Source organism: Urocitellus parryii, chromosome 1 (assembly GCF_045843805.1).
Source record: "Urocitellus parryii isolate mUroPar1 chromosome 1, mUroPar1.hap1, whole genome shotgun sequence".
NCBI lineage: Eukaryota > Metazoa > Chordata > Mammalia > Rodentia > Sciuridae > Urocitellus > Urocitellus parryii.
The window spans coordinates 160438069-160461605 of NC_135531.1; the positions used below are offsets into that span (position 1 = coordinate 160438069).

Here is a 23537-nt window from a genome sequence, read left to right on the forward strand (position 1 = left end):
CATGGGCAATAATCATGTGTAAATCAAATGTTTCATTTGATAATCATTTACCATCTAATCCTTTGTTGTCTTTTTGGTCTAAGCATCCTGTAGTTTTTCCTAAAATGACAAGAAAAACACCTATCGTGAATGCTCCAAATATATTCACTGATGGGTCTAATAATGGTACAGCTGCAGTAGTTACCCCTGATCAAACTTTTACATTTTTAGTTCCCAAACAATCAGCTCAAAAGGTAGAGCTTAATGCAGTTTTACAAGCTTTCCTGATGTTCAAAGATTCTGTATTTAATTTATTTTCTGATAGTCAGTATATAGTTAACGCTATTATATCCCTTGAAGATGCTGGTAGGATTTCCCCTTCCTCTACTGTTTTCTCTTTGTTTTCCACTATACAAAGTCTAATCTGGGATAGAAAAGATCCATTCTTTATAGGACATATCAGGGCACATACAGGATTGCCTGGAGCCCTTAGTTTGGGCAATGATTTACCAGATAAAACTACACATGATATACATATTTTTTCTACTGTAGAAGAAGCTACAAATTTTCATAAAAGGTTTCATGTTAATGCTAATACTTTACAAAAGCGTTTTAAAATAACTAAGGAACAAGCCAGGCATATAATAAAACAATGTCAAAATTGTGTGACCTTTTTACCACAAGTTAATCTTGGAGTCAATCCTAGAGGACTGATACCTAACCATATTTGGCAGATGGACGTCACACACTTGCCAGAATTTGGAAAATTAAAATATTTACATGTTACAGTTGATACTTCTTCCGGATTTTTGATGGGCTCCCTTCATGCCGGAGAAAAAACTAAAGATGTTATAGCTCATTGCTTACAAAATTTTGCCACTGTGGGTGTTCCTAAACAGTTAAAAACTGATAATGGTCCTGGTTACACTTCTAACTCTTTTAAACAATTTTGCTCATCCTTTGGTATTACTCATATAACAGGAATCCCATACAACCCACAGGGACAAGGCATAGTTGAAAGAGCTCATCAAACTATTAAAACGTACTTATTAAAGCAAAAAGAGGGAATTGGAAAGGGGTATATATCCCCCAAAGATAAACTTAAAATAACCCTTTTTACTCTAAACTTTCTAAATTTGGATTCATCAGGACTTAGTGCTGCGGAAAGACATATGTATCCGAAAAATGTACATAAGCCTAAGGTACTTTGGAAAGATATTCTAACAGGACAATGGAAAGGTCCCGACCCAGTTATTGTCTGGAGTCGGGGTTCCGTTTGTGTGTTCCCACAGGGAGAACAGCAGCCGATTTGGATTCCAGAGAGGTTAACCAAAACAATTTCTACAGAAAAAGAAGATGATTTGACTGAAATCCATAACAGCTGATATCCAGAGCTCCAGCTTGGCTATTCTTACATCTGCGACAGTGATTAACCACGGTGCTTTTTTTCAATATCTATTTTATTATTGCATTTTTCCCACATCATAAAGTTCTATTTTATTTTTTGAGCTCATACAAACCTAGGTTAATGTTTTTCTGATCAGTTTTGTTTTTTGACTGTGTTTTATTTTTTGACTGTGGAGTTTTTAAACATTGCAATGGAGATTTCACTTAGGTATAGCTACAAGGCCTTTACTTATTATTGTCTTATGTGTTGTATGTTATGTGTGTACTGTTTTGTGTTGCATGTCAGTATGTGTGTATGTCCATATTTTTATTTGAGGAGCGCTCATGAAAAAATGGATCCGAATTTTTTTTTTTTTATTCACGTGATTTAAGTGGTTTAATCTAAATTAGGTAAACAGCTGTTAATGATTGTTTTCAAAGGTGGTTAACAGATCTGTTTGCTTGCTATTGTTTTTAAAAGTGATTAACAGATCTGTTTGTTTACTTTCACTTTTCCTTTTCATTATATTTAATAATTCTGTTCAGGATAATGTCTCTTTAACATCATTGCCAGAATTCCCATCTCCATCCCAGTGCCTGTGAAGACTAAGAAAACCAAACTACAGCTTCTATGATCACAGTAAACTATATAAACTGATGCATCAATGAATATAACTCAACAAGTAATGCTCAATCAAGGACTTGATTTACTTTGGGAGGAAATGGACATATTGATAGACTCTTCCACTTTGAACTGCCTGCAGAACTTGCCTGGACTATATATCAGTTGCATGCATTGTGAACTATCGTCTGGTGCAGCGAATTGTGGTACTGCTGGCATATTTTTGCTGATGGTGTCACCAGTGATGCAATTTCCTTGCCAGCGCACCCCATGTTAATTGTGGTAACACTGGCATCTTTGCTGATGGTGTCACCAGTGACGCAATTTTTCCAAAGGAGCCGTCAATTGGCTTGGTGTCTTGGCATTTCTGTGTCTTCCTCCCTTCTACTAGTGATGGTCTAAAATTTGGGGGCCAACAGAGGTGAGGCAAGAACCTCACCCCCCCACTGGTGCTTAGGCCTATCCACAAGCATGGCTGAATGCTGGACCGGTAGTCAGTGACGGGTTGATCTGGTTGCAGTGGATTCAACCTAAGACAGGAAGTTGACGCCCAAAGGTCAGCTCTCCCATGACGGGTAAGAACCACATGTTGAATTGGACAACCTACCAGGCACGGTCCTAAGCCACATTGCTTGTTGTTTAATTAATCAGAAGGGGGGAGATGCTGAGGGCCATTACCAAGTAGGTATTGACGCATCGTAATCCTTGCCAGTGTACCCCATGTTAAATGGACTTGCCTTGGAAATTTGCTGCGACCTTGCTTGTGTGTTTGAGAAAGATGACCCTGCTCAAGGTGATCGAGGGTGGATCCAGGTTTGAGGAAGTATCCTGCAGGTTTGAGGAAGTATCCCGGTCCTTGGGCTTAGGGTGTTCCCGGTTTAAGGCGTTTCCCGGTTTAAGAATATGGGTTTTAGGGAAGTTGAGGTTGAAGATTATTGCTGCTGGGATTAGGGTGTTCCTGTTGCTTGTTCCCGTTGAGTTCTCGTGAGATTCAAATGGGATTTTGGAAAAAGCCTCGTGGAGTAGGTGAAGTGGGCGGCAGAACGAGACTGCCCCTGAACGTGTGTGGAGGCTGGTGTGAGATCCGGAATAAAGAATTGCTGTTTGAACCTACAGAGCTGTGTGGTGGCTCGTGATTCTGTGCCAAGCCGAGTCATTGGCACTTGGCTTCGGCAAAGATTTGTATGTTTCTGTGGTGGAACTGTATGTAAAACCACTGAAGTGAAAGACCTTCTGGGGAGAGAGGAGAAGCAGCAGGTGGTGGGTGAGGACGTCCATCCACAGGGGAGACTCAGCGGGAGAACAGGGGAGGGATGGAGGAGGGTGTCTGCACCCCCTGGGCATCAGACCCCTTGACCAAGGCCAGGTGTGCAGCACCCAGCGCTCAGACTCCGCTGACAGCTCAGCCTCTGCAGCCCGACCTTCATGTCTCGGTTCCTCAGAGAGTAGATGACGGGGTTCAAGGAAGGGGTGAGGATGGAGTAAAAGACGGATGCCAGGCGGCCCTGGGTGGGGGAGTCCTGAGACGCAGACCTCAGATAGGTGAAGCCCCTACTGCCATAAAACAGGAGGACAGTGATCATGTGGGAGGAGCAGGTGGACAAGGCCTTCCAGCGGCCGTCCCCGAGGGCATCCGCAGGAGGGTGGAGAGGATTCGGATATAGGAGAGGACGGTGAGGGTGAAGTAGCTCAAGATGAGGCAAAGCCCACCTCCTCCCTGGGGTGGAAGTCAGCACAGGAGAGCCTCATGAGAGCAGGAATGTCACAGAAGAAGTGCTCCACTCCCTCGGGCCAACAGAAGGGCAGGGAAAGGTGTTGACAGTGTGGAAGGCTGAATAGAGGGTCCACCCACCCAGGCCATGACCGCCAGAACCCAGCACCGCCAGTTCTCATGATGGTCCCATAGAGCAGAGGCCTGTAGTTGGCCACGTACTGGTCATAAGTCATGGCTGTGAGCAGAAAGCACTCAGCTGAAGCAAGCGTAAAAAACATAAGCTGAACCACACACTAAAAGTAGGAAATGACCCCAGGGCCCTGTACTGTAGGGTGGTAGCCAGTGCCTGGGGATGGTGACTGAGGTGTAGCTCAGGTCCAGAAAACACAAATTCTTCAGGAAGAAGTACATGGGTGGGTGGAGGCGGCTGTCTCTAAGCACAGCTGTGATGATGGACATGTTCCCTAGGAGGCCAAAGGCATAGACCAACAGAAAAGAGACAATGAGGACTGGCCTCCATTCTGGGATGTCTGAGAAGCCCCTGAGGATGAAGTGAGTCACTCTGGTCTGATTGGACATTTCTCCCCCTCTGAAGTTGTGTTCAGATGCAGTGGCCACAGATAGCTAAGAGGAGGTCAGCTGGGAATATGTCCAGGGAGGTCCTTTGTCTACAGAGGTTCATCTTCTCTCAATGGAAAAACATCCTAGAAACAGCTTATATGAGAATCATAATCCAGGAAATTGTATTTTGATGAATCACTCTGCAGCCTGTTCCCCAATTACACTGCAGGAAAACAGTGTCTCATAGAAGAGAGGAGAGGAGGGGAGGGAGGGTAAAGCAGAGAGGAGAAGATAACAGAGGAGGCAGATGTCTGACAATTTTTCCTCCCATTCATTGTGGGGCTTCAGATAAGAGGTCTCATGTATTTACTTCATGCATTGACCCAGGTCACCACTTGGGGTGTTTCAGTGAATGGAGAGATGGGTCTTTTTTAACCCCTTCCTTCCTCATGGTGCTCCTGCCCATAGATTCCCCCAGCCTTCCTAGGTTTTATAATCCTTTGGAATAATACTTGGGAAAACACTAGCTGTAATAAAAAACTAGGAATGGAACCCTGAAATGACACTGCTGTCCCACTCCTTTGTATTCATCCAAAAGAACTAAAATTGGCCTAGTATAGTGACACAGCCACATCCATCCACGTTTACAGCACAACTCCCAAGAGCCAAGATAGGGGACCAGCCCAGGAGCCTGTGAAGAGATGAATGGATCTAGAAAATGTAGACTAATATGGCTGAGTTTGCTCAGCCACCAAGAAGAATGAAATGGTGTCATTTACTGGTAGGTGGATGGAGGTGGAACAAAGGGATGGAGGTGGAGAACTTCATGCTGAGTGAAATAAGCCAGAGTAAGACAACCAAGGGTGGAATGTTTTCTCTCTTATGTGGGTTAGAACAAAATAAGGAATGGGGGAAAGAGTGGACCTCAAGAAGGGAAGACAGTGGAGTGGAAGGGTTGGGGTGGTGAGCAGGGATGGGGAGAGGAGGAGCTGAGAGATGAGGTTCACCAAACTATTCTGTGCACACATGTAAATCCCCAGGGAAGGCCGCCCTTATGTTTATCTGTCCAGTGCTAATTTTAAAAACAACAAATAAATAGAAAGAAGGCCATTACAACAGGAAGGAGGTCAGGGAATAGGAAAGGGGAGGGGAAAAGGAAGTACAGGGGGCTGAAAGGTGGCAATTTAGTTTCATGCACATACTAATATTTCAAAATAAAACCCACTATCATGTATAACTATAATGCACCAATAAATCATTAAAATTATTTAGTAAAAAAATTTAGTGTCAAATTTCTATAAGGAAAGTCTTATATATGTACTTCATTAATTCAATTTGAAATATGAAATATGTAATATAATTCACAAAATATTATACACTACACTTACTTCAGTACAATATATTTAATGAACATGGATATATTTTAGAAAAAGGAGAAGATCAAAACATGTACTAAGAAATCTAAAGTTCAAACACATTTTCAAACAGTTGCTCTTTGTAGGGACAAGTGCATGGAGTACTGCATACATGGCATATGTTAAGGGCTTCTGGGTGGCAGGCCACTCCCCTTCTGCTAGGCACGTGAGCAGCAGACCACTTACCGCTGTAGGCACAGCCCTGGGCATGAGGCCATGTGTTGCAGTCCCTGTGCTTGCTCCATAGCCCACTCCTTGATTGGTGGCTTCAAGGACAGTTAGCAGAAATTGCACTGATTGCTGCCTATATTCTGCCTAGCTGCTGCCTGAATATATATACATGGTAACTGCTCAATAAAATCAGACCTGCCTCCTGCTTGGTCTCAGAGGTCTTGATTAGCGACTCTGCAGCCACACTCTCCTCTATGCTGTTCCGTGGACCTCCTTGCTGGAAGAGAGAGAGCCCACACATCTTTTCTCTGCACAGATGTGTCCAGGGGTACCATAGTGACATTCTGGCTCCTGACCCCTGTTGGGGATGCTGTCCCTCAAGCTTTATTTTTCAGACAGGACAGGACACTTGCTGTGACACAGCAACAGGAAGGTGCTGGGGAGTGGCCACAGGTCATCTCCTTCTGCAGACCTATTCTCACTCCTCCCAAGTCCACACTCACATGATTGACACTCCTGACTCAGGCAGGCCCTATGACAAAGCTCTGACAACTGCTTATCTCAGCAACATTTTCAATAGGGAATGCTTATTTATTTTGGAAAGTTGGTTAAAGTTGGGAAATTTAACTTTATCCTAACATCTGATATGATTAAATATGTGCATGCAAACTTTTCTCCACAGTTACCTGCTGTGGAGAAGTCCTAGAATTATTTAATAGCCTCAAACACATTGACATTAAGTTGAGCACAATGAACATATTGGAGTTAGAATACACAAAAGCAATTATGAGGGATCTTTTATAAAACAACTGTGCTAAGAACCGGGGAAACTGTCTTCTACTGAATGCAGAAATTTAACATAAGCCCTTGATTCCAGGTGTGCGAACCAAATCCCTGCTCCTAGGGGTCTGGTTAGTGTCTGATTCCTACTTGCTGTCTTCACCCTCTGTGGGCCTGATCCTCCAGAGCAGGACAGGGCCTCTTTCACTATGTGCAGTCTGTACTCAGTGGAGAATAAAGGAGGGAGCAGCCTGAGTGCAACCTGGTGGAAGTTGCCCTTCACACACTCGGCTTTAGATGTGGTTCTGCAGGAGCTCACTCTAGCATTTCCAGCAGTGTGAGTGTGCAACCTCCTGCATAGGACAGTCAGGAATCCTGCAGACACCCACCAGATCCCCACTATGAAATATGCTTGAATATGCTTGTGATGGTTATTGAATACCATTGCATGGTAGAAGCTCATCTGCTGCTCTGAGCCCTTTCTTCCCCAATTTACCCAAAGTCCAGAGAAGACATTTCCTATTCATAGCAGAACAAGAGCACCAAGGCCACAGCCCTGTCTCTGATCCCCACAACCACTCTCTGTCTTCAACATTACTAAGAACTGAAAGAGGACAGGTGACCACAACTCTCCCCCATTGACTTCAGACCAATCAGTGGGCAGACAGAACTGGACTTGTAGGACACTAAAGAACATTATGAGCTAGAATTTGTCTTAGGACAGACATTTGTATGATACTTCTCCAACATGAACAGAGGGGCTGAATTTATGAAACCATCAAGCCCAATTATGAGCTGCCTCCTGAAGACTCACCTCAATATGAGGACAGAATGAAGCAAAGGGACAGGGAGGGTGTTGTATGTTATGAAGGCCAAAGAGAGCAAGGGCAGCTGTACACACCTCAGCCAGACTCTAAGGACAGGCAGAGGGGCAAGTCCAGTAATGACACTCCTTCGCTGTTCAAGAGGACTTAACACCAAGCACAGGTCACCTCACACACACCCACACAGGGATACCATGTCAGGAATGGGAAGGCAGGAAGATTAGTTCCTTGGCAGAATGGGAACTGAGCACCTCAGTTTTGTGTCTCTGTTTTTATGAGAAGCCCTTGCTAGATGTCTATCTTTTGATTGACTGGAAATGCCCACATCCTGCAGTGATGCCAGAACTGCAACCTGCCTTCTGGGTTCAGGAGCCCAGAGCCCACAGGGTCCCTGTCACCTCCAGATGCTGCAGCTGCCAGGAACCATATCCAGAGAAAACACCCAGCTTGTTTATTCCACTCACATTGCAACAGCCCACAAGGCTGCATCTCACAGCTTTACAGGAAACCAGGAGACCAAGGAGACAGGACAAGTCACCTGCAGGCTGATGCCCTGCAGGTCAGGTGGCTGCAGAAGACAGCCAGACCAACAGACAGTGTGGTAGAGCAAGGCCATCACAAAACCTCCAGCTCAGGGGAAATGACCAGCATGACTCAGAATGTACACAGGAACAAAGTTGAGAGGGAACTAGTTACAAATTCCAGGATGGTGGGCCTGCTTCTGTCTTCCTATTTTATCCAAGCTGATACGACATGATGTACACTCAACAGATGTTTGAAACACTTGCACTTTTTAGGCAGGATAGGACTTCATCTCATTTTATTGCATTGAACTCAGGACTTCAGGCATGCTAGGCAGGAGCTCTACCATTGAGTTACACCTCCACTCTAAGGATTTAACATTCAAAGGACAATTTTAAATTTTTAAAAGGACAAATTTAAATTTTAAATTTTAAATTCTCATTGAACCAGTTTGTGCTCTGAGAATTTTCAATAATTTGCATTTCAGTAATAAAAATAAAAACAAAAAGATTAAAATTAAATTCTAAACTAGAGCAACCTGGATGGCCATGAATGACAGGAAACAAGGAGCACATGCAGGGAAGTGAGAGAGTGGGGGGAAGATGTGGGGTGGATCCTCTGTCTAGTTTCCCACAGCACTGATCAGAGTGATAGTTTTGATGCATTACTTGAACTCTGAGCTTCAGGTTTTATCCCTATAATAATAGTGTCTCACAGAATCCACTTCACGGTCATGTGAGTACACACACACACACATACACACACACACACACACACACACACACACACGGTGTGTTTGATAAACCAATCCAGACTAACTCCTCCTACATGTCACTGGTCAGGTATTGTAGACAGTGTGAAAGTGGAGAGGATTGTTAACATTGGTCAAGTCTGGAGTTGAACAAAGACAGAGACAAGACAGGATAAGGATGACCCAGAGCTGTGCCCCAGAGAGCTCTGCTGCTTCCTTAGCTCTAACTGCAGTGTCCTCCAGGCCCCAGAGGATGTGTGAACAGACATGTCTCATCCAGTCCCCAGTGAGCATCCTAAACCAGGGGTGACGCCACCCTCCTCTTCCTGGTGACTTAGCCAGGCCACACTCCCTGGCCATCTGGGTGAGGCACAGCGTGCTCTGAGGTGAGTTCAGCCAGGCAGGTGGCCCTGGAGCTCACGGCCATGGCTGTGCTGGGCTTGCTGACCTGCTGTTGAGGTGGTCTGTTAGGTCCTCACGGCATTTCCTCATCTTTCTCTATCACCTATTTTTCTGACAAATAGAAATGTGTTCTCATCTTCGAATTTTCATATAGAATTTATTTGCTGCAACATCTTAAGGAGTGTATTTTTATTTGGGATTATTTATGGACATAGGAGTATATATTCCTTCTTATGCTTCAGATAGTTGATAGGAAGCTGCATTAGTTGTCCCAAGACTGCAACTTTGCAGAGGGAGAAGGGCTGTCCTTGCTTCACATGGAGGTGACTCCTGAGGTGGCAGCAATGCTGGAAGCAAGTGTCCTGAGCATGTTCATTTTTCCCTGATGACACACGGTGAGTGGACAAGACCCGAGCTGTTCATGGCAGAGGGAGGACACTGTTTTCCAAGGACACTGAGGCAGTGAGGTGCTCTGCTTCACCCTGGGGTGGGACACGGCCCTGTCTTGAGTCACTTATGTGATGTTAAGCAGAGACCCTGAGACCCTGAGACCCTGGATTGTCAGTCTGTACTAAAAGGAAATAAGAAGAGTAGGACCTCAGAGACTCTGTGAAAGGTGGAGCAAGGTCAGCAATTCCTGGGTGCTGCTGGCTAATAAGGTTTCTCTACCAAAATTGTCACCAATTAACCAAGTTAAAAGTGCATCAGGCTGTTCCCATGAAACGTATGCAGGTGCCTAGAGAAGAGTAAGAGAGCAGGTGGGACAGGCGCAGGATGTGGAGTAGACTGGGTCCCTGGTCCTGTGTGTTCTTGGGGTGCTATGCTCCGGAACAGTGGCAGAGCCTCTCCCTCACTGCCCTCTCTCTCCTCTGTCCTCTCAGAAAATTCTGTCCCTGTCCTCACTGCAGCTGTTTGTGTCCATTCCTTGCTCCACTTTGTCCACAGAGGTTGACAGGACAGAAGGTGTGGTTTCAGTTCATGGGAAAGATCTCAAATTCTCCAAAGAGCTCAGCCTTTATCTGCCAACAGGTTAGGATTTCATGGACAGGAAGTCTATCTGTCTATCATGTCTCTCTCCTCTGTCTGTCATCCACCTACTACCCCCTACCCACCTACCATCTCTGTCCCTGTGCCTGCACCTCTCCTGCTGTCCACCTCTGCAGTGGGTCTCAGTCATGCTGGACCCTAGGGCTACAGCATCAGAAGCCATGTAGTGTGTCCACTGCTTCAGTGCCTCCCAGCAGGGGCTGTCAAAAGTGGACTATCACATCTGGTTTAGGAAATACTGCAAGGGAGAAAATGTGCTTCAACTTTCCTTTCTTATTAAAACACCTTTGTACTCTAGCTACTGCTAGTCTTTCTAGAGAGAAGAGACATCAGACCCTCAGGCTGAAAGAGAATCAAATTTAACTGTTAAGCTTTCAGAGGCAGAAGATTGGAAAGGTTTAATCTCCTTAATAGAAAATGTGGAAGAAGCCACTATTGATTTCCTTAAGAAAGGTGGGGCACATTTTATGTTCATTGCCCTTTTTACTTATTTTGTCACTATATAAAAAAGCTGCCTCAAATATTATGGATGCTGTTTTCCCTGTAGAGACTGAAAATGACCTCTAGAAGTGCAGACAAGGTTAACAAGCCCTTGACTTGTGTTCAGCGTCTACACAGAGGTGCTGAGCATCAAGACAAAGCAGGCAACAGTGAGCTGCCCCTGAGACCTCTCTGTGTGGTTCTGTTAACTTTCTGTCTCTCAGTGTCCGTGAAAATTTATTGTGGCTGTCAATAAAACAGATGGTGTTGGCAAAACACCCAAAGCCTTTCTGGTGAATAGCAGTGATCCCCGAATGCTTGTTCTGCACCTGAGATTGAGTGCAAATGTCAGAGCTTGAAGATGGACCAGGAGGAGCCCTAGCTGGGCTGAATTTTCATAAGAGCTTTTCCAGGAAGCTGCTTAGTGAGGGTCATACCAATAACTATCTCAGACAGTTGTTCATATTTATATTTATTTATTCATTTTATACAAAATAAATAATGCAACATAAAAATTGTCAAATCCAAATACTTTCCTTTAAAGTTGATTGTAAGCTTTATTTGCATGTCTTTTCTCATGTAATCCTGAAAACCAAATATTGGAGACATAAATAGGTACCCAAATTGGAGAAATGAAGGACGGTATTTCATAACAGTAGCAGTGACAGCCAGGTCTAGGACAGGTTCTGAAGAGTGGGTAGTGCAGATGTCAATCAACAGCATGCCTGTTTCTTCGTTTGTCAAAGTCAGAATTCAGGGAACTTTCATTTCTTTGCCTCACTTCATTCTCACCACTAGGGTCAGATGTTATTCTCATCATCTCTCAGGCAGAGTGGACAAGGAAAGGAAGGTCAGGGGTAGCAAGAGCCAAGGTAGGAAAACAGCCATGACCTTGGATTTTTATGGATGGGTGCTCCTCAGGTCTCAAAAGGTTTGGTCCTGTGTGAATACTGCAGTGTTCTGGAGAGAACAGCAGAGTCATTCCAGACTCACAGAACCTCCCGGCATGTCCTGGTCCTATAGGCATTGGGGGTTCAAATGTTAAATGTGCATTCCATGAATTATGTCTCAGTAACGTTTGAAACATTTCTAGTATACCATATAGATCTTAGAGTTTTAGAATGCCAGCTAAAACCAGATTGTTTAACCAGAAATATTAACACTTATTTCACACTTGAATAACTTAAACTCAGGAATTAGTGATTCCCCTTGTTTTCAAATGTCCCCTACTCTTTTGAGCAACGATTCTGAAAATATGCACTTGTCATTGACAAACTGCTTTCTTCAGGAAGTTCATGAACTTGAACTGTTGCAACCTCACTACAAGTTACCAACTCACTTCACCCACAGGTGAGCTTTTATTTTTATTTATTTTTTTTGGTGAATTAAAGGTTTTTATTATATTTCTTCAAATTATTACATTCAACATGTTTTTTGCTTTGTGTTGTCATATAAACCCTGATAAAACTCCTTAAGGTAGGCAGCATGCTAAATGGTAAATGAAATGTTACTCCCAGCCCCAGAATACATTATTTGATGAAATATTACATTATTCTTACATAGATTGATGTATTAGGTGTCCTATTTTTCATTGCATCTGGATTTGGGGGATAGCTTTTCTAAATAAGGTTGTAATTCTAAACCTTTGCTACTGCAGTAACAAAAAATGGATATGGCTAGAGTAACCAAAAAACATTCCTAACCATCAAATAGAAAAATAAAGCCAGTTTGTTGTCCCCATGATGCCACTTAGTGCTATTTAGCTGCTTATAATGTCTCATAGACCAGATTTTCTTTCCTGCTCTTTTAAGTGCTAAACCATAGCACCACCTGTGGCTTTTACAAACTGATTTGTACTTAATCTTTAAATGTATCTTCTGACATTTATTTTACAAATATATTCCTGATTTTGGGTAAGCTTCAAGTTCTATATACATCAGGTCTAAGATCTTACTAGGTGGACTCTAGAAAGACCAAGGATAACTGCTCCTCTCAGAGTAGAAGCAAATCACAGCAACATAAACTAAAACAAATCAAAAGAAGCAAAGCCCACGTCGACATCTCAGGATTTCAGAAAACCCCAAAGTGGCAGAGTGGATTTTCAAAAAGTCATTTATTGATAGGTTCAGATCCTTTGCTTCTCTCCCAGAGTTTTGCATATGTTGTTCCCTCTGCCTTGGAGTGTTTATCTGCCTTGAATCCGGAAGAGTGGACTCTTCAAGTACTTCCCTTCTTGACAGAACTACATCTACTTGTCTGTGTCCCCTCCGTTGTTAGATCATGAGGTCCTCAAAAGGAAATCCCTGTGCCACTCCACCTAATCATCCTCAACCTGTAGCAGGTACATATTAAATACTTTTGTCAAACTGGCTTGGGCTACAAAGTCAAAGATTTAGAACAGGACTACACAAAGTTACAGCAGGTGGGCTGGGAAGGATTCTAACTTGCAAATGACATGCTCTTCCTTGAAGTGACTGCTACCCAATTCCTCTCAACAGGTGTCAAGCACAAAGGTAGGTCAGCTCCACTAGTGCCAGATCTTCAGATCCTTCAAAAATAACAAATTCTGGATTTTTCAAGGGAATTTCTGGAGTTTAAAAAAATGGCCAACCACTTGGTGTGGGCCAAGGGAAACAGGTCCATAGGCCATATATAGCTGCCAGTTTTCAACCTTTGCCTAAAGCCTCTCCCAGATCACTAAGTCCCAAGAAATCTTAGTCATACACTGGCTCTTGCTTCCTCCCACTGATTGAGAAGATAGGTTCTAGCAAAACAACAGGGGTGGTGGGGGGTGGTCTCTTAATCTTACTTTAGACAGGTTTTATAGTGCAACAAATTTAAATCTGGAATTTTATAACTTGAAAATCACCGACACTAGCTATAACCATGAACAATGCTATCTATAGTTCTTATGCTGGTCTTTAATTACTTGGAAGTCTTACTAAGTTCAATCATTTTCTAGAATGAGACTATTTCATTAGCTGTGGTCCAAGATGTCCTCAGCCCAAGAATTGTTATAAGTGACAACTGTTGTTAATAATTTCTAAATTTGTAATATTAGAGTTATCAATTTATTCTGAAAAAAAATTTATTCCGAATTTAACATTCATTACCAAGCAAAGCATTTATTTGGAAGGATACCAGTTACCAGTCATAGAAAGCTTTTGTATGTTGAAAACGTAATTTTAATAGATAATTCTTCATCTTACATAGGAGCACAATAAAATACACCACATTCTGAAGAAACTCCAGAAATTATGAGAATAAGAGTGAGGAAAATTCAGATGGGGCTACAATATCCATTACCTTAAACTGCAAGAGACAAAAGATTCCAAAGTGAAGGTTAACATTTACATATTTATGACTGGCTACATTTATGACTTGAAAATAAGAATCAGGCATTAGATGTGGAGAGAGGTGGAAAAGAACAGTTTGTGAGGGAAGAAACTGTCAGTGAAGAAAAATTTACTAATAACAAATTAAAGAATAAAAGGAGCTCCAAAGCAAATACTAGGGAGGTGAAAGCACATTAACTGAAGATTTGATGCTCTCAAAGGAATAAACCTTTCTGATGACACTTATGCAAGCTAGTTGCTTGAGATACACTCTTAGGTCTATAAGGAAGACTCAAATGCCTCAGCAAACTCCAAATGAATACCAGATTGATGTTTCCTAATAACACACACCAGTGGCCACATAGGAAGTTTAAAGATAGGAACCAAGAAAAAGGTCATACACCACATCTGAGGTAAAAATGTGGCATGACATGTGAAAGTCCTACATGTCAGTCACTAATGCTTTCTTTGCTGTGACTACCCCTGTACAGTAATTTGTCAAACATTGTGGCAAGACCAATGATAGCCTAACTAAATCAGACAATGAACATTTATTTTTAATTTCTAGGAGGTTAAAAAAAAGTCAGACACTGATGCTTTATGCATGCTCAGGGCCAATTTATAAATAATCCATTCAGTAATTCTTAATATAAGTTTGCATCAGTGAAAAGAAACTGGCAAAATCTTGCCATTCAATTTGTTAGATGGTGAAGACCAAAACAGAATGTTTCATCAGCATTTTTTTAATTTTTAAATACGATTGTCACATTGAGAAAATGAAATAAACACAGTAAAATAAACTGTACAAAGGCAAAGTCGAATAACAAAAAATATTTTACTAAAACATAAGATTTACAGAATTCCAGACAAGCCATACAAAATGGTCACAAGTTTTTTCTTTCTTTCTTTCTTTCTTTTTTCTTTTTTTGAAGGGGGGAAATCTACACCTGACAGCAAAGTCACAATGTTATTAGTGAGGGCTGTGATATTTGTTTAATGTTCCCATTTTGATTCAAACAATCAAGCTTGTCCATCTACAGAGTCTGAATAAAGTTAGACTTGGCTGGAGAGCAAATTCTAAAGAACTGGTTAGCTGCTTTTAACCAATGCAATTAGCTCACCATAAAGGGGAGTGAAAGGAGTCCATAAAATTAAAATAAAACTACCTTTCCCCTCAAAAAAATAAAATAAAATAAAAAATAAACACACCCATACCCCTGGCAGCTAACCCTGACAATTACCTTCATTCACAGTGCTTTATACTTAAACCATGATGGGGGAAATAAATAAAAGCAGAGAGCCACTGCTTTTAAACGTTTTGCAACAATCCAGATGATACTTCTAACCTCGGCTCATGCTTTACAACAGTAAATCAGGACAAGACATAAATTTGCTAATGCGCATTTAATCACCAAAGGACTGAAGATGTCTGGGCTTTTATTCTGTAATGTTTCTATTAAGACTGTGTCCATTAAATGCAAACAAAAAAGGAAGAAATCTTGGCAGAACAGGAGAAGTGATGCACACTTGATGATCAGATAGATTTAAATTTTATTCATGGCATATAGCCTAGTCCATGCTCTAGCTGTTTCTATGGCTTGGGCTTCGTTGGTCTTCCACTGCTCCACTACATCATTTGCTAATGGATCATCTGGATTAGGAGGACTTAACAAAGCCTGGATCGATAGCAGAACTGTGCGGATCTGCAGTGCTGGGGACCACTTATCTTTCAATATATCTAAACATATTCTTCCCAACTTGTCTACATTAGGATGATAAATTTTGGTCATGAAACGTACTTTAGGTGCTGCCATTGGGTTTTCTTCTGGAAGGAATAGTTCAAGTTTAAAAGTCCCTCCCTCAAAGGGGGAATCCTGGGGGCCAGCAATGACCACATGAAAATAACGGGCGTTACTCTCATCTGGTTCTGCTTTAATGCCAGGAACTGGTTCTGCCAGCAAACGCTGGGTTTCCTTGATGATCCTGCGGGGCAGCCCGGCCATCTTGTCAGATCCTGAGTTCGGCCTCTGCTTTCGTCTCCGGCTCCGCTCGCCTCACCCACGAGTGCAAGTCCCACAGGTGAGCTTTTAGATACTTTTAAAAAATATTGTTTACTACAGGTCATCTGAACTCCTAGGGTCTACAGGTTCTGGAACGTCCTCTGGTTGGCACAATCAGGCTGCTGCACAGGTGTGTGGCAGCTAAGAAGTCACTTCAGCCCTCTGTACAACATTAACTCAAAGCTTTCTTTGTGGCCAAGGTGGAGCCTCATGGACATCACCACCTGGATGACCAACCACACAGGGTGGGCAGATTTCATCCTGGTGGGACTCTTCAGGCAATCTCAACACCCAGCCCTGCTTTGTGTGGTCATTTTTCTGGTTTTCCTGATGGCTTTGTCTGGAAATGCTGTCCTGATCATCCTGATACACTCCAGTGCCAAACTCCACACCCCCATGTACTTCTTCATCAGCCAGCTGTCCCTCATGGACATGATGTACATCTCCATCACTGTGCCCAAGATGCTCCTGGACCAAGTGCTGGGTGTGAGTACCATCTCAGTCCCTGAATGTGGGATACAGATGTTCCTCTACTTGACACTAGTAGGTTCTGAGTTTTTCCTTCTGGCAGCCATGGCCTATGACCGCTACATGGCCATCTGCCATCCACTTCGTTATCCAGTCCTCATTAACCATAGAGTGTGTCTCCTCCTGGCATCTGGTTGCTGGTTCCTGGGATCAGTGGATGGCTTCATGCTGACTCCTGTCACCATGACCTTCCCATTCTGCAGATCCCGGGAGATCCAGCACTTCTTCTGTGAAGTCCCTGCTGTGATGAAGCTCTCCTGCTCAGACACCTCGCTCTATGAGACGCTCATGTACCTGTGCTGTGTCCTCATGCTCCTCATCCCTGTGACAGTCATTTCAGGCTCCTATACCTGCATCCTCCTCACCATCCACAGGATGAACTCAGCAGAGGGCAGGAGGAAGGCCCTGGCCACCTGCTCCTCACACATGATGGTGGTCACACTCTTCTATGGTGCTGCCGTCTACACCTACATGCTCCCCAGCTCCTACCACACTCCTCAGAAGGACATGGTGGTTTCTGTGTTTTACACCATTCTCACCCCTGTGCTGAACCCCTTAATCTACAGTTTCAGGAACAAGGATGTCACTGGGGCTCTGAGGAAAATGTTGAGTGTGGGACCTGTCTTTCAGGAAACAGTAAAGTAGGGGATTTGAGTTCCATGGTTTCTCCTTTTCTCCACTCAGATGAAGATCTCCTGGTGCCGTCTCCTGGGTTCCTACTCCACAGTGCTGCACCCCTTTGCTCCTCTCAGGGGTGAGCCTCCTCAGTCCCCTGCTTGTGCATTCAGAGTCCTCATGCAGCTCCCCTGGATCCACCTAATATACCTAAGTTGACAAGGACTTTCTCCTTCTAGGGGAAGATATTCATATCATTACAAAATACATACTGGATATTTAGAGGAAATGGTCATGAGGTGTTCTGGTATAGTGGAGAAAGAGGATATAAAAAAAAGTTGCAGGGCTAATTAGAGGTTAGTCTAGGTTTAGAGTTCATTGGAATTAGTTGTATTATTTTTTTCATGCTAATTTTCTGCAAATTTGAAATGATGTATAAATAAAGAGTTAAACAACAGGCTCTTTCTTTTTTATAAAAAAGCAAATTTCTACTTTCTGCTTAGGGGCAGTGTGACATAGTATCTAGGAGACCATGCTCTTATCATTGTGTCTAATCTTTATTGAGACAGTGCAGCTGTTTCTCTACATTCCTTGGGGAACGTTCTCAAGGTCCAATCATGAAGGCATCCAGTGGATGATGCTGTCTGAGATCATTAGGATCGAGTTGTGTGATGAAAAATCAAGACCACATGGATGACCATGGGGAGAATGCCAGTCCTGGGAGTTAAGTGTAGGCACGTGGGGTTTCGCTGGAGGAGGTGGTCACTGCAGATGAGCTCTGAAGGGTGCATCTTCCCTTTGGTTTAAATAACAGACATTTATAGCAGAGATAGTATATCCTCCTGGCCACAGTCCTGGCACTTAGGCTTATGGCAAAATATCTGCAGAAGAGATGCTCAGTGCCAGGAGCTGAAGTCACTGTTGCTTGTCAGAGACCCTGTGTGGTAGAACTGGAATGTTAATCAGGACATATAAGAGGGTAGCTAATACAGCCACAGGCGTAATCAGTACTTAATCAACTATGCAGATTTGTGTCTTGCCCATAGAGACCAAGGTGGGTGCCCATTTGTCTCCGGGACATTTGCCAAGTCCCTTAGGTTTTGGCATTGCAAGCTGCTCTCTCCTTCCTTAGCTCAGATTCATTTGTACTCACTCTCCCTTGACAGGAGAAGATGCAGCTGGACAGGAAAGTCCTGAGGACTCCCTGTGTCCTCCCAGGTATTACATATACTGTTCCTTCTCACACTTCCCACACCAAAGCAAGTTAGATGACTATTTCTAACATGGTGAGTGCAGAGCTTTGCAATATTCCCCTTTCTCTGTAAAATAGAACAGAGCCATCTCCTGAGGAGGCCTGGGACGTGGACAGAAGGTTGAGAGACCTGGTGAAGAAGCTTCCTTAAGTGGGAGGGGTGGATTCTATTTTCTTTGAGGAACCAGCTGGAGATCCTTTGGCAAAGCAGTTGTATAAAAGGTGTTTCTGGAGGAGGAACAACCACAGAAGTGGTGCTCATGGTGCCACGAGCTGACCACTGAAGTCGCAGACGTGCTTCCAGGATTTCTCCTAATGCGACTACAGCTCTTGTCCTCTGCTCCTGTTTCTCACTGTCCACTAGCCCTGTGGTCAGCACTGGGCAGTGTACTGTTGAGGAAGCTGGAGAGGGTGGTGTGGGAATAGCTGGCGCTGTCTTCAGCTGCTGCTCTGGCACTGTTTGTACCCTCTGGCCCTTGGTGTGGTCTCCTTCCTCCTCCTCCAAGCACAGGCACCCTCTCGGACCTCTTGATCACACAGGCCATTACTACTAAGTTCCAAACACACACTAAAGTGAATAATTTCTCCCTTCATTTAAAATTCTACTAAAATATAAAATTTGTTCCTGTAAGACCATAATGTTAGTTCACATGAATAACATGAAGTTCACCCCCTTAATTCTTAGTGAACAGGAGAATGTCACCCAGACTCCGAAGAGTCTCTCAAGTTCCCTTTCAGTAAATGACATAACCAGAAGCAGCCTTCTAACTTGGCTCTGAGTGGTGGATGTCAGGACACTTTCCCCCACTAACTCTTTCCCCCATCTGCTGCCTAAGCACGTGCTCAGAGCCTGCCTGGCCTTCCACGGCCCTCTGCCTGTTCATGTCCCCTGTAGCTCCTTGGCTGAGCACCAATGGGGCAATCAGCTCCTTGGATCTTGTCCAGCTAGTCTAGTTCTCAGCTGAGTGAAAGCATCCAGTGGATGATGCTGTCTGAGATCATTAGGATCGAGTTTTGTGATGAAGTTTTGTGATGAAGGCAAATGGGTTCAGGTCAGAGGCAGTTCACTAGATGGAAGCAGCTAGACATTAGCCTTACAAAATGATTTTAATCTTTGTAATTTTTTTATGGGCATTGATCTTGTGTGGCCTAATATGTACTACCATATTTTGCTGGGGTGGTCACAAGATGTACTTTACATAGAATTTTCAGTAGTGTCAACTGTGGGTTTATAATTCACTTTTGTCCATGCTGTTTGTCTTTTTGAATGTTTTTGAACTGTTGTTTTGTTATTGTGTGGTTTTGTTGTTGTTTCTGTGTGTGTGTGTGTCTGTGTGTGTAAGCATACACATGATCCAATATGGCTTCCTGTCACTGCACAACTCAAGAGTCCTGCTCTTCATATACGCCAGACTCTAAAAAGCACAACCTACATCCTCTTACAAACAATTGTGAATCAACAGTAAAAGCTAACCTATAATATTGAGGAAAACATTGACCTCATAACACAATAATGATAATGCAGGAAATGATTATTATCAAATTCATTTGGCAAAATAACCAATCAATATTCTTCAATATTCTTTGAAGGTATCAAAGTCCACAACTAAATGCAGCGTGGGCTCCTGAATGAGATCTTGGGACAAGATGGGGCCTTCGTGGAAGAACCGGTGAGCCGTGACTCCCAGGTCCTGGCAGGAGCGGCCTGGTAGCTACAGTGAGGGTGGGAGAGGCTGGGTGAGGACCAGCGGCTCTGCTCAGATGGCCAGCTTTGCTGCAGGTCTTCTCTGCATGTAGCACAAGGCGCATCTGAAGTCTTTGTAGCACTGGCTGCCACGGGGAGGGGTGACCAAGGGGAAACCCTGATGCTGTGATATTCTGCTTCTCTGGTAGCCCTTCCTGGCAGTTCCATGGCTGTGTCCCTGTAAGGGTCCCTAGCTGTCAGATTTGGTGCATGTGCTTCTGTGTGTTCCAGCACATTTCAAAGCATAGAAAGGGTTAAAGTCATTCATGACATAATTGCCCAGGGAGCTTGCTATTTCTTCCCTCGATTAAGAGACAATCATCTTCCTAAAAGCCCCATAACACATTCTGGCTCCCAAGGGACCTCAGCAGTCACTTTAAGGGAAGGCTGCCCACTTTTTCTGGTGAGCTGAGTCTCAGTTAAGCTGTACCAGGTTCAGCTTGTCCTGAGCCCTTCCCGCAAGCCCAGGGTCTGGATCCAGAAAAGCCAGAACACAGTTCCCACCAGGGACACAGCATCTCTAGCATGAGGGGCACAAACATGAGGGTTCAGAGCTTACTTTTCTGATATCATGCTTGAGAAAAACTTATTAACCCTTGGCAAAGTGTCGTATTTCAAAGTTTTGAATATTCATATGATAAGAAAAATCACATGTGATAATTAAATAAGTTGGGCAATAGAATATTGAGCACCTTGTAACAAACTACAAAAGTTTTCAAGAGATCTTAAATATACTGGTAGAATGGCAAATAAGGAAAAATAACATGAAGCATGACAGGACAATTCTACAGAAAAAGCTGCATGTAAATATACTCAAAGAATTCCCCTGCTACACAGAAAAATATTCTTTCTTTGAGTTTTATGAAATGAAAGGATTCAAATTGACTAATGATATTGAAAGCGACAAAATTCTATTATGTTAATAAGTACAGAAATATGTTGAAAAAGGGAAAAAGAAGATTTTAGGCAGAGTAATATTTGACAGAAAACTTTAAAAGCTCTATGCATTTGGTCAGCTGAGGGCTAGTAGGCAGAAAGGGAGGCAATAGAGACACAGTTTCCATCCCCGTGGATACAAATCGGCTGTGGTGATGGTGGCAGTGGCAGAGAAATAAATGGGCCAGTGCCGGGTTTGCAGGGGCAGAGAAGAGGAGACCAATGGCCCATGCTGCCTCAGGCCCGGGCAGCAATCTCCATAAAGGCAGAGCTGTCTGAAGGGTGCTTACTGTTGGGCCTACCGTCCACCTCCATTCTGTGTGGCCTTAAGAAAGGCATCACTAACTACCACACTCCCCACGGTACATGGCAAGGAATCCAACTGGATCTTACAGTCCTGGCTGTCTTAGTCTTCTCACCTAGAGAAAGTAGTTTAAATGCTGGTGACACATCCCCAAGAGAGAGGACAGGTCACCAACACCTGAATTGCAAGGACCTGAGCTTTCTGCTAACCACACTGATTGGTTAAGGATAAAGCAGAGCCAGTTTTTGCTGTAGGTGAAGTCCAAGCTTTCCCTCCCCTCCAGGACTACACCCACACAGTTGCAGACCTCCCTATGGTAAGGTTCTGGCATCTCCCAGTTCCACACTTTGAGAGCAGAGGCTGGTGGGCCTGGGAGCCTGAACACATTGAGGCTTATTCCCAAATGCACACAGATATAAAGCAATTGTGAGCCATGGACACATTAATCAGTCCAAGAAGTATCTTATAAATTGGATGCTTCTAGGTACCCCAGTGGGTTTGGGTGGAGACCATGGCAGTGATAATATAATAAATGAGCTATTCCATTAGGATCAGGGTCACAGCTATGGAGTGGGGCAGAGACATGGTTCAGGGTCTTAGAAAAGCTGAGTGCTACATAGCTGGTGGTACAAGTTGAGACCACCACTAAGACTATTGCTAGCAGTGTGAGCACACATCTGCTATCTTCAGTGGTTGATGGATTCTTTCAAAAAGTCTAATTCTGGATCACCACCAACAGGCACAGCTGCCCAATGGTGAGTGTATTTACAGCAGGGAAACCACACCAACTTCTACCTCATTAAGTGCAAAGGTACATAGTATACCACACAGGTATACCAGTGTAAAAAAGGAGATGTTAGATGACATGCTGGAACTCACTCCTTACCCAAGGTAAGAGGAAAGAGAGACCAGAACTTACCTAGTCTATGGATGGGTCACCAGAGGAATGGCTCTGAATTGGATGGTGCTGGTGGTCTTCTACTGCCACCATATGATTGGGTTTGAAAAGTGCATGCAGTAGTCCCCCTGTGTGTACCAAAGCCAGACAGGAAAGTAAGTCATCCTGGGCAGCTTGGCCAGGCCCTCAGCAATTTGAGATGATGATGATTATTATTATTATTATTTAGAGAATTTTAATCATACATAGCAGTTGGTTTCATTTTGACAAAATTACACATGCAAGAAATTTGGTTTCAGTTCCCATTCCTTCCCCTCCCCAACTCTCCTCCTCTGCTCTACTGATTTCCTTTGGCTCTTTTACTTTCTTGTTTTTTACTGGTACTTTCTGCAATATGCATAAAGATGAAATTCCACGTGGTGTGTTTACATATGCATGTAATATGGTTTTATGAAATGCATTCTGTATCCTCCCCTTTCCAATCTCCCTCTGGTCTCCTCCTACTCCAATGATCTTCCCTACATTTTAAATTTGATCCTCCGCCATCTTCATTTATTTAATTTGCTTTAGCTTCCACATATGAAAGAAATGATTGGCAGACCCGCGGACATAAGCCAGAGCCCAGCCCCAGGCCTAGAACTATACAAAAATCAAAAGTAGACAGAAGCAAGGTACAGAGGCAGAATGACCGAATGTCCATGCTGCCAGATTTATTTAAATCAATAAATTATATTAGGTCCCTGGCATCAGTAGTACATTATTGTTCATTGTGTCATTAGGCTGGTTATAGAGTTAGCAATATTATGCAGCTTATTCCTCGGTTACACACTATAGTTGCAAGGTGCAATGTTAGGAGTTCTGTAAAGCTCTCAAGAAAGTCAAATGTTTAAAGTTACGGTTATGTGAACAGGTTCAGGTGCAGAGGAGCTTGGTGAAATTTTGTGGTTGTCTAACAAGTGAGTTTCTTTATTCCAAAGAGCTGTGGACCTGAGATCAAGGTCAAAGCTGATAAGGCTCTAATACAGAGCCTCCTCATGCAGGGCAAATTGCAACAGCAGGCAGGCATTCTGTGATTTGCACAGAAGTGTTCCTAGCAGCGAGACATTCTGTGCCTCTGCACAGTAACTTCCTACCACCAAGCATGCCAAAATCATGATGCAATCAGAGACTTCAGAATCCTTACACAGAACTATCTCTGCCACTCAGAAGCC

At 43.4% G+C, this 23537-nt stretch overlaps 1 protein-coding gene, 1 long non-coding RNA gene and 2 pseudogenes across 2 annotated transcripts in view; 1 reads left to right on the forward strand and 3 right to left on the reverse strand.

Annotated features, from left to right (window-relative positions):
* Positions 1–3330: 3330 nt before the first annotated feature.
* LOC144255974 (olfactory receptor 5V1-like) lies at positions 3331–4280 on the reverse strand (annotated as a pseudogene).
* Positions 4281–9110: 4830 nt separating this feature from the next.
* LOC144256640 (uncharacterized) overlaps positions 9111–23537 on the reverse strand; it is a 152288-nt gene continuing 137861 nt past the window's right edge. The window contains exon 3 of the long non-coding RNA XR_013344177.1: positions 9111–9230. This is a non-coding gene — a long non-coding RNA (uncharacterized LOC144256640). The remainder of the gene's footprint in view (positions 9231–23537) is intronic.
* Positions 15396–16220, reverse strand: LOC144254563 (ubiquitin-conjugating enzyme E2 N pseudogene; annotated as a pseudogene).
* LOC144254556 (olfactory receptor 2T29-like) lies at positions 16239–17222 on the forward strand. Its single transcript, XM_077797870.1, has one exon. It carries the CDS (start codon positions 16260–16262, stop codon positions 17220–17222), a length of 963 nt encoding a protein of 320 aa, XP_077653996.1. The 5' UTR covers positions 16239–16259.